Genomic DNA, 11432 nt, shown 5'->3' on the forward strand with positions numbered 1-11432 from the left:
ATCTTCAGGTTTCACCTCAAACTAACAGAATTCACCCAGGATGGATTTAACTTTTTGACGTGTTTGAGAACGGGATCATTACCTTTTGGGATTCTCTGACTGTGTGTGGCCTTGGTCAGAGGCTCAAAATAAGCTCTCTTGGTATATGTCACGTTTGACCCGGAGCTGGACCTTTTTAAAGGAGAACTGGAACCCCTCCCAGGGTTGTTGAAAGAAGAACCTTGTCTTGATTTAACTAAACCATGAAGATGTAAAGAAGAAAAGCCCATAACAAAGGACTGAAGGTCTACAACATGTATGCTTTGCGTCAGAATAAACCGTGACAGAGTGGGCGAGTTGGGGGAAGGGAACAGCTGCCCACTATCACCCGGCCTGCTCTCTGCGATATTTTAAACGTGCATCTGGCTCTGAGTTGGACAGAGCGTGTCCGGTGGGTGGGGACGGCGTCGTCTGAGAGGAACAGACGAGTGTCTCGGTTTGAGCTCTGAAAGTCCTGCTTGGGACGGGTAGTTTGGACGTCCGGCTCAGTCCTTTTATCATCCTGTGAGTTTCCTATTCCAGCTTTACTCTTCTTCTCTCTGCTTCTATCAAACTCCTGATTTTTACTAAAATATAGACTCTTTATTTTAAATTTGACATCAACATTCCTATAAATTAAATGATTTCGTAGCAGTTTTCTCTTTAAAAATGTTAAATCATGTCTTCTTTGACGTAACTAGATCTCTGTTCTGAGAGAGCAGCAGCACTTAACCTAAATACCCTGAGCAGCTGTTGGTGAGATCTGAAGCGCTCCCACATGGTGGTTGAGTGTCATTCCTATAAAACCAAATGTAGCATCTCCTAATTAAACTGGAGTTTTAATACAATTTTTAAAAAAGTAGGACTGGTTTAGTTAAGAGTTGTAGATTAAATATTGGCAAAAAATAGTTTCATTTTGCTGGAGGCCTGAGAATGAACCTAGTGATGTTGGTCCTGATTTTTTTAAAGTTGGACAAAACAAACCAACTAGACCCCTTTACACATATTTAATTAATGCCTCTTGTTTTTGCCACCTTGGATATTAGCTTATTTCTCTGAAGTATTTGGATATAAAGGGAAGACAAGTAGGCCTGTCATAATAAATGTTGTTTATAAAATTATTGTGATAAAATACAATGTTGTTTTGAGATCATTTTCAACTAATATGTTAAAATACATAATAGTGCCAGTACATTCTCTCAAAGATCAACAAACTTTCATTTACAAAGACCATTTAACACTGGAACTGGAATATATTTTAAATATTCAAAATAAATTAGACAAAAATGGCTTATGAAGTCTCTGTAAACAAAATGGCCCTTTATAATAGAAAGAAAACAGACAAAATGGCTAGTTCGTTAGGACTTTTGTAAAACAAAAAGGTGAAAATTAACTACAAAATGGCAACTTTTTAATAATATTAAAGAGCAGTGTCTCTTTAAAGATTAATCAAACTACACAAACAAGAATCCACAAGGAAATTTTTGCTGTAATTTTAATTTATCTTGCGATCAATTGTATTGCTTAATGTGACTGGCTTAAAGACAAGTTATAAAATTGCTCACATTTCACATTTAATTTATTTGTATTGTAATATATTTCCACTGATTGTGAACCTGTCAACTCTTACAAAAAATAAAAAATTCAAACCCAAAGTACTGATGATACTGACCTCTTACTGGTAGATGTTGCTATTTGAGTTGTATTAGGGGAAACTAAAACCTCTTAGTACACCTCTCCTGTTGACACTTAATTGTTCTTTTTCTCTAAAAAGGAGATTTCATATTTAATCCCTAAAAGCTCAACAAACCTTTGAGCTGACACACAGCTGTGAAACTCTCAGCGCGTTGGCATGTTGGCGAGCCAGCAGGGTGACTTCTCTGCTCTAAAAGTCAGCTGTCGCTCACAGACGTCTGTGTCAGTGCCAAAAGGTCACGATTCGCATTCCGTCCCTCTGACCCTCACACCGACTGCAGCCCGAGAGCCAAACCGCCGCTTTTCAATAGTTAAACTGTTGAGATCAATTGGTCTCAGATGTAGCTGTGTCGACTGTTTCATGTTAAGCACCCTTAACCCTCCTGGTTAACTTGATAAAGTATTTTTAAAGTAGAGGCTGAGAGTCTGCAGTAATGTGGCAGTTAAAACACTCTACTAGTTTAGAAACTTATCTTCAAGGCTTCAGAGGAGTTTTAGTGATGCAAGTGACTTTTTACAGCAGCAGGAGGCGTCTGTGTTAACTTTCTATTCATAGAGCCTCGGACGTTCCTCCTTATCTTCCTTTGGTTTATGCTGGGTGTTTGTGCATCCTTAAAAAGCCTTAAATTAAAATTAATACCTTAAAATGTCTTGTAGCTTACAAATTTCTGAGTAAGTTAATTTTCGTTTTTGATATATTCTCTAAAAACTAGACAAAAAAAACATTTACCGGTAGTAAGTTCAGTATTTTGCAATGTATTCAATCTTGTATGTAGTTTTAAAAAAAAAATTCTGGCTGAAATTTTCTGTCAAGCAAACATTTGTCACATTCTGTGACTTGAGGCGGTCGGTAACTAGCTGCTACTTTATACTTGCTAGCTAGCTTCTTTGCGCAAGTGCAAATGTCTCACTTGTGTTGAATTTTTTTTTTTTTGCCACTAGCTCACTTTTGTTCCCAACCCACATGAGACAGCAAGATCCTTCAATCATCTTCTACATTAGGAGTTTTTTTCTGTCTTAAATTTCATTCAAACTACTATTAAAATGGTCTTAAAAAGCCTTAAATTTGACTTGCTGAAACTTGCAGATGTCCTGTTATGGCATTAATCTGAAATTGCTGATTATAACTATTGATTCTCTCTAAAAATGCTCTACAATAAAACTTTACACTTATGTTGATTTATTTCCTTTATGAAGACATGAATCACTTTTACCTTCTTGACTTAGCAGTGGGAAGCTACTGAACACTATTTTCCTGTTTTCTCTTTATCTCCTTCGTGTGAGTTTGAATTTCAGCGAGTCGAGATCCTCCTGTGAGTCTTGTGTCCTCCTTATCTTTTGCTCCTGTTCAGTTCTCTGCCTCTGTTACTCTGACTGCCCCCATGGAGGCCCCCCTGTTGGCCAATCACGGAGCCCCTATAGAGCCCTTTGGGTCGGCCAAACACACCGAACCCCTCATTGATTATCTCCACCAATCGCACAACGGGACGTCCAGCGTCCCTGAGAGTCCAGCTGTTGACTCGACAGTTTCTCCTGAGGAGGAAGAGGAGTGCCTGGTGGACTCGCAGCCCATGTGCTTTAATGAGAACCCCTTCCTGGTGGCTAACCGTAGAGGGAAAGGCCTTCCAACCGGAGAGCGGATCCTGTCAGGGCCTCCGGTGGGCTACGGCCGGCAGGGGAAGCTGCAGCCCTGGTTGTTCAGCAAGGCAAGATGGCCGAGTGTAGTTTGGAGGGGGCATGCTGCGTTGCTGTGAGCTTTGTTGCTTCATCCATTTGGATCCCAGTTTCAAATATTACAGTAAAAAAATGTTTATTTGCAGCTGTGAAACTGATTGCAAACCAAAACACAGGCTTACGTTGATTTTCTTTCCCTCTACGATGTGTTTGGCTAACTGTGTGTGTGTGTTAACCTCTGCTCAACACTGCTTTGCTGTGAGCACAACTTGTGGCATCTAGGGATGGGCAATATGGACTTAAAGTTTTATTACAATATCTTGTGTTGCTACTACGAAAATAACTGTTTAAAACTATTTTTTAGGAGCTCAGCAATCATAGTCCACAAACTGAAAAATAACTAATTTCTAATATGCTTATTTAGGACACTTTTTATCACCATACTGCACAGAGTAACTGCATTTAATCATATTTTTAAATGTATTGATATTTATTCACACTTTCATTGAGCAAACTGTTAAGAAAATATTAAAAATAGCAATTTGGGGGTGGTTTAAACATCATAAATTAAGAAATTTCTTACAATAATTGATAAACGATAGAATAAATGCCCACCCCTCGTTGCATCTCTTTAATTATTCAGGATCTTTGATTGCACAGACCGATGGAAAAACCTGACCTGACAGCTATAAGGAAGTTCAGGATGTAGGAAGGAGAATGTTTAATGTGTGAAATAAATGCAATATTACTAACCAGAATGCTTAACAGGTGCATCTCAATAAATTACGTCATGAAATAGTTTATATGAGTAAAAATGCAAAACGGCTTTAAAAAGAATTCAGTTTCCGGAAAATTTTAATATTGAGATGAATAAAGAGCAAAGAAATCTGAAATTTTTTCCAGCTAATATTTACCAGCAACTTCTACAAGGAGGCTAGTAGTTTAGTGTTCTATCAAAACATATTGAAAAGTTGAGTGGTAGAAAAAAGTGTGCCTTGAGATAAATGTCAAGCAAATAGCCACCACACAGATTTATCCAACCAAGTGTTGGGTTTATACATTATACAGAAACTGGACATATTTTTCAGTAAGTCCACCTTTTTTTAGTTTTTTTTTTGTTTTTTTGTTTTTTTGTCTAAGAAACTACTTTTGGGTTTAAACAGAATTAAATAATTCCTTTAGTGAAGGTAAATTAACTAACATCTAGATGATATTCTAATTTATTCAGATGGACCTGTGGTTGTATTCTTATCCTGGTCGTATTTCCGGTTTATTAGATGAAATTCTGAGCTGGTTATTTAGTTGTGTCTCTTTTTTCTTTCCAGGCATCTTCATCTGATTACACCAGAACGGACAGCCCAGTCAGGGAAGCACCATATTCTCCCACTATCCAACCGGTGAGCCGCCCAACACTTTACCTTCCACCAGTATCCACCGCCCTCCATCACATCATCCTTTAATTTATGTCATCACTATTCAAGAGTGGCTTCAGTGGAGGTATTTTAGCGCTGACAGTTTTGACCTTCCTTCCCACCCGTAGCTCAGCCTCCATTCCTCCAGCAGCTCCCTGTGTGCAGGCAGGGAGACCCGCTTTGTAAGTGGGCTTTGTGGGGCAGATCTGGAAGCATTGAGCTGCCTCAGCCCTTCCTGGCTGAAAAGCATGCGGACGCTTCTCTGTGGCCAACTCATCCCCGATGCTTTGCCTTTTGCAGACTAGATATGCATTAGTCTGAGATGGTTTGCTGACCAGCTTTGGCTTTATATTTTCCCCGCGGTTGATAAGTTTCTAAAAGATCAAACAGCAACGTCTACATAACCACATTTAAAAACTGGTTGTGTTTGATTTCTTTGCATAATCCTGAAGAAGCTTCATTAGTTAGTTAGCTTAAATTGAACTAGATGCTGCTGGGTCATACGTCATAGATTTCAATTTTGTTTAAATTTATTTCTCTTCCTTCACAGGCAAACATTCATTTCACTGCCACTCCCACTGCTAAGGACAGCAATTCATCATCAGTGAGTGTCAGTAGAGCTTAGGAGAATCTAAGAATCTGAATACTTCTTAATCTGTCAAAAACAAGAATAAGAATATGAATGAAATAAAACTCTGGGTTTTAATGAATTACCCGATGAGTTATTGGGTGCTTATATCCCTAAAGACAGTAAATAAACAGTAAATAAGGAGTATTTGACCAACAAAAATAATTTAAATCTTCCATCGTGAAAAGGTTTCTCTTCAATTCAACTGGAAAAACCTTGAGGTTTAAAATGTAAAAACTAAATGAATAAAATGCAGTGACCACACGTGACTACTTAAGACCCCCTCAAAAAATGATATGTGCCCATTTTTAATACTTAAACACCTAATATGAGCTGGAAATATATTTTACTGTCCCACTTTGGGAAAATTAAGGCATAAAAGCAACAACTTAAGGTAAGTTGCATATTCACACAAAGGTAAAAGACATAAAATAAGAATGAAAGCAAAGTTTCAACATCAGAATACTCATACTGTTCAGTCATTAAACAGAATATTAACCCTCCCAGACCGAACAATACGTTCGGTTTGCAGTATCGTAATTCCACCGCACATCTGACAAATTCCAACTCTTTCTGAAAGGGGAGACATTGCACTTCCCAGCCTATATCGGGTTATTACGGTTATTATTTCACCCCCGTCGAAGCAGGGAGTGAAATTAATCTGAGAGGCGATCTTTTAATAGAAAATAACTCACTAGATATAGAAAGTTTCAATTGTTATGGATAAATGGGCAAATTTGTTTACTCACAGGACATTTAAAGAACTGCATACAGTTAAAATAAGCAAAAATATCCAGGCCTGGATTTGAAACTGAGGTTGTAAATGGTTAAGATTAAAATTAATGTGCAGCTGAGTTGGTAAATTAAAGAGGAGAAAAGCACAAGATATTCATGTGTTTATGTGCATAAAAATCAGACGTTAAATAATAATCTCATCGGCTCCCGGAGTTGTTAAAGAAGTAAAAGTTAATTTTATTAAAACTCAAATTCATTCAACCATCAGCATTCATTCATGTTGCGTTACCATTCCCTCAAAGTTTCATCCTCTCTGGTGTTTAGCAGTGAAGCTACATCATGTGTCGTCTTTCCCCAGACGCGGCCTGGAGCCATCCAGCCAGTCGGACGCGCGTGGCCCACCGCCTCCCCCGGCACGCCGGAGGGCCGCAGCCCTAACCCCTTTCAGCATGGCCCCTCCCCGTTCAACTCCTCTGTAAGACCCCTCACCTCCACCTCCACGTAGGGCTGGTTTTAACCCTTCCTGTGCCGCCGCGCGCCCTGAAGTAACCCGACCGCAGTGCGGTGGGTTACCGATGTCTAAAGCGCAAAATTGATTGTTACCAAAGACAGGCGGAGCTGTTATAGTTCATGTCCATTTGCTCTGGGCTCCAGAACCAGATTTAGCTGCTGAAGGTTTCAGCTTTCAGAAACAATCCAGGCAGTGTAATCAGAGAGAAGCTGAGATTTGATCTCAAACCTGCCGGGTTGTTTCATAAAGGTGCCCAGACAGAACAGCCTGCTTCGCCTGCCCAAGCCCTACTGTCCGTCTTTCTCTGCATCGCTCCTCCTCTTCCACATGAAACCAGCCACCATGCTGCTCACCTCGTCTCCTCCACAGTCGTCTTGAACTTTGCTGGTTTTTTTCATTGTCTGCCCTCTCCATGTCTCTGTTTGTCCTTTCCACCTCTTTTATCATATGGATCCAACCTCCATAACCCACCCCACCCCGACCCCAACCCCTGCTCCCGCCCCTGCAGCCTCGCGCCCCTTCCCCCTCTTCGCCCGATGAGTTCCCAATGAATGTCAAGCAGGCATACAAGGCGTTCGCCGCCGTGCCTCGCTCGCTGGCAGTGCTGGAGCCGCCGCAGGTAGGACGTGCCAACCGGACTCGGACGAGCATGCTGTGCTGACTGGTTCACTTGCCGCCCCCTCCCCTCCTCACCTGACTGAAGCAGGCGGCCCTAAAGGAAGCCTGCATGTTGTCATCTGTGACGTGCTGTGACATGTGGGATGTCTCCATCGTTGGTTTTTGTGCTCTACTGACTTCATCTGTGAAACTGGTGCTGATCTTCCTTTTGATCCGTTCATCAAGGGTGTCCTTAAAAAGCATTAAATTCTCCTATCGAAAATTAAGGCCTTCATTTGAGAAAAAAATGTAAGTTGGCCTTTAAAGTTGCAGTTACAAATCTGTGAAATTTTATTTCACAGATTATCTGTCACAAAATTATAATTTTAACAAATATGTATAAAACATTTTTTTATAAAAGTTAAATACTGCAGCTTTAATACATTAATCACAGGTCTTACATTTGTGGTGGCAGGACTACTTAATCTTGTTTGTTCTACATATTTAGTTTTTTTGTGGGACCTTTCTGTCAGGCAAATGTTCGCATCCTGTACAGACTTCTTCGTTATGTTCTTTTTACTCATGAAGGTTCAGGCTGCCAGTAACTAGTTGCTAATATACCCTGGCTAACTAGCCAGCTAGCCAGTTTGCTGGACAACATTTGTCTTTGCCCGTTCTATACTACAAGCATTTTGTGCTAAGAAAAGCCACCAACATAAAAAATATGCAATTTTCTTTTGTGCATTTCTACTATGATTCATGTCTTAAATTTCATTCATAGTGGTCTTAAAAAGTCTTAAATTTGAGTTGGTGAAACCTGCAGAAACCCTGTCATCTGTTCATGTGTAGCTCATTCACCAACGTTTAATCTTGTTTTAATTTATTTTTTTCCTGCCTGCTTAGTGTCTCCGTCTTCCTCTTGACCCCTCTGTTAATAATTTTTTTTTTTTCTCTGCCAACAGGATCTGTATGGGGTGAGGAACAATTTTCACCCAAAGCAACCTTCACCAGAGGTCAGTAGAGATCAGAAAAAATGTGCAATCTGAAACGTGACACCAAACTCCTTGTTCAATTTAATTCAATTTATTTATATGCAGTTTAGCAAAAGTTCACAACATTTCAAGGTACTTTACAAAAAGAAAGTAATTTAAACCCAATCATGAATGCATTTCAATTGATCTTCATTATCAAAACATTATCAAGTTCAGTTTACTTTCAAATTAGCTTAAAACATTTCAGAAGGAAATACAGCAGATTGCATTGAGTCATTAGCTGCCATAAAATAGCGCAAATTAAATGACAAAAATAAATGTGCTAAATGCAAACATCCCAATTTTGTTTTTGATAAGAGGTTTTTGCGCTTTTTTTTTTGGTTGTATCAAAATGGATGACAACAAGAAGTGGATGAAGGATGATGGTTGTTTTTGTTTTGGGTTTTTTTGGACATTATGTAGATGGCTCCACCAGATCCCTCACAGCATCGTACAGTTCATAAAAAGTTGTGTTGAATACAAATAACAGATTTAATTATGTTCATTTGGGTTGTGTTTTATGGGAGGACTAGAAAAAAGTGGACAATTTGAAGAAGTTCAGCTCTCTATAACTTGGTCTGCAGTCCAACTAACGAGGTCAAACCTCATTCATGCAAAGTTTTGTTTTACATCTTCAAATGGGAACGTTTGCATTCAAAGCTGCTCTGACAGTCAGGATTTATCTGGCCTTTTCAGCCTGTGCTGAACGACGAGGTGTTTGATGATAGAAGTGAAGGTCAGGAAGGGGGTGGTGAGGGCCTGACCAGCAGGGTCTCCCCCCGGCCCTCTCTCTCCTCCGATCGACGGGACTATATGAGCCTGGCTGCCGTGCCGCGCTTCTCTAGAACCTCCATGGAGCAGCAGGTATCCTCCGTGGCCGGAGCGACCCGACCGTTGTCTGGGGTGCTTGGCTTTGACCGGTGGTGGTTTCTGCTGTCAGCGGCCGGCTTGACTTACAGCGGGTCTAAAATCAACTTAATGGTGTTGGGTTTTATTTAACTTCTTTCCTCTTGACTTTCCTCTTGGTTGTGATGAATCGATTACTGAAATAATCATTAACTTATTTAGTAATTGATTAATCGTTAACCGAAATATACAGACTTAAAAAAAAGGCAATTTGCTGAACGAACAACACAAATTAAGACAAAACTGAACAAAAATATATATATATTTTACATTTAAGATGCATGTTCGACCCAAAACTCTGCAAAGTTTTAGCTTCACCTGGTTTAAATTCTGTAAAATGTAAAAATAAAAAACCTCCTTTAAAGCACCTTTTGTTATTAATCTGTTAATCCGGAAATGATCATTAGATTAGACTTAAGCTGAGTTAAGTCAGACAGAAAGAATGTTAAACACATTTTTTGCTGTAAAGAAGTGTTTATTTTCTTATTTAAAAACAAAATCATTTGTTTACATGCATCTTTTAAAAGATTTCTAATGTAGTATACAAAAGGTTTTTCATAAAAACCTTTGAATATGACAATTTTTTCAACTGATTAATCTTCAGAATAATTGCTAACGAAAATAATCATGAGCTGCAGCCCCACTTCCATCTTTTGGCAGCAAATGCATTGAAGCAACTTTAATTCCTGCTGTTCATCGTCTCGTCCTCCTTCTTTTTTTCCCCGTCAGAGTCCATCTCTTGGAGGTAAGAAGACCCCGGAGCAGCGCTCGTTCAGGGACAGACAGAAATACTTTGAGATTGACGTGAAGCAGCAGACGCCAGAGAAACCCAAACCCAGAGTCTCCCTCGTCGGAGAGGATGACCTCAAGAAAATGAGGGAGGAGGAAGGTTTGTTTCCAGCCTCTCAGAACCAATAAAAACAAAAAGCCGGAAATGTTTTTTCTCAAGTTTACCTATCTCTGTCTCTGTCTTTTTGTTTCCTCCCAGAGAGGAAGTTTGAGCAGCGAGCGCGGGAGTACCTGATGGACGAAGACGATGAGGATGAGGAAGAAGACCTGGCTAAGCAGGTGGAGCACATGAAGGCTACAGGAAAGGTTTTGTTAGACGGGGTTGAGTACAAGGTGGAGCCCGTTTCTACCCCGTCTCAGCACTGCTCCACTCCACTAAGCTTCACCGGCAGCTCCGGGTGAGAATCTGGGATCATTTGAGTTTCAATCTTTTCCATTTTGACTTTCTTTTTCATACTGGCTTTTGATTTATTTGTTGTTTTTCTTTGCAGACCTTCTTCGGTAGATGGGAAGGGCGACTCTCAGAGAAATTCACTGGAGGACAGCTTCAAGTTGGAGCAGAGACCAAACTCCATGACAGGGTGATTACAGTTTTTAAAAGTCATTTCTGAATGTCTACATGCATTAGCTGCCTTATATATTTATATCTACGCAAGTAAACACATTTTTAAGTAAAAGTAAAAAGTAGCTGTCCAAGAAATTACACAAGAGTAGACCTGTCACAATAACAAATTTTGCTGGATGATGATATTGTTGTTTTAAGACCATTTTAAGTAATGTATTAATAATGGCGTAAAAATGCAAGTTGACCCTTTAGGACAGGAGTGTCAAACTCATTTTCGTCTTGGACAAAATCAAGATCATAAATGTTCTTAAAGAGCCGGTTGTGTGTGTATTGATAAAACCCATTAATAAACTGTTAAAATATTAATAAATAGCAATCTTTGAATTTTATAAATACTTCTTCAAATTAAATATTGAACATCTTTTCACACGAGTTTGCGATTGTTTTTGGGATTTTTTGCTATCAAAATCATTGATTTAGAAATATTTGTGATTTGGAATGTTGCAATATTTGCGCTTATGTATGACGTTACATGTGATTTGTTTTTTGTTACTTGCCGTTTTGATCACTGGCTGACATCAAGTAATTCCAATGCAGCAGTGTCGTAAAAGTAAGAAATACTTCCTCCTGCAGGAGAGAGTTAGCATCACTTAAATCAATGTTTTTCCACAGTATTTGCTGAAAATTTGCATTAAACTTACAGTTATTCATTAGCATGAAAAAATGCTGGAACCTGTTGACTTTATGTGAATTTCCACAATTGTGGAATCTCAGAAAACTGGAGAGACCAATTGATGTAATTTAGCATCTGGAGTCCAGAGGGCCACATAAAAAGCTATGATGGGCAACATTTGGCCCCTGGGCCTTGAGT

General features: G+C 39.4%; 1 protein-coding gene across 15 annotated transcripts in view; it reads left to right on the forward strand.

The window, feature by feature from the left end:
- The window catches only part of scrib (scribble planar cell polarity protein), a 64579-nt gene extending 53934 nt beyond the window's left edge, over nt 1-10645 (forward strand). For 4 of the 15 annotated variants that reach the window (XM_044104535.1, XM_044104538.1, XM_044104539.1 and 1 more), the window contains 11 exons: nt 3066-3419; nt 4713-4784; nt 4928-4981; nt 5350-5403; nt 6521-6637; nt 7182-7292; nt 8233-8283; nt 8998-9165; nt 9937-10096; nt 10196-10394; nt 10488-10645. In XM_044104535.1, coding sequence (XP_043960470.1) covers nt 3066-3419; nt 4713-4784; nt 4928-4981; nt 5350-5403; nt 6521-6637; nt 7182-7292; nt 8233-8283; nt 8998-9165; nt 9937-10096; nt 10196-10394; nt 10488-10581 — 1434 coding nt within the window. In that variant the 3' untranslated portion in view covers nt 10582-10645. The remainder of the gene's footprint in view (nt 1-3065; nt 3420-4712; nt 4785-4927; nt 4982-5349; nt 5404-6520; nt 6638-7181; nt 7293-8232; nt 8284-8997; nt 9166-9936; nt 10097-10195; nt 10395-10487) is intronic. The other 11 variants (XM_044104545.1, XM_044104547.1, XM_044104542.1 and 8 more) reach the window with 10 other exon arrangements.
- Nucleotides 10646-11432: the final 787 nt, after the last annotated feature.

Source organism: Gambusia affinis, linkage group LG21 (assembly GCF_019740435.1).
Source record: "Gambusia affinis linkage group LG21, SWU_Gaff_1.0, whole genome shotgun sequence".
Lineage (NCBI taxonomy): Eukaryota > Metazoa > Chordata > Actinopteri > Cyprinodontiformes > Poeciliidae > Gambusia > Gambusia affinis.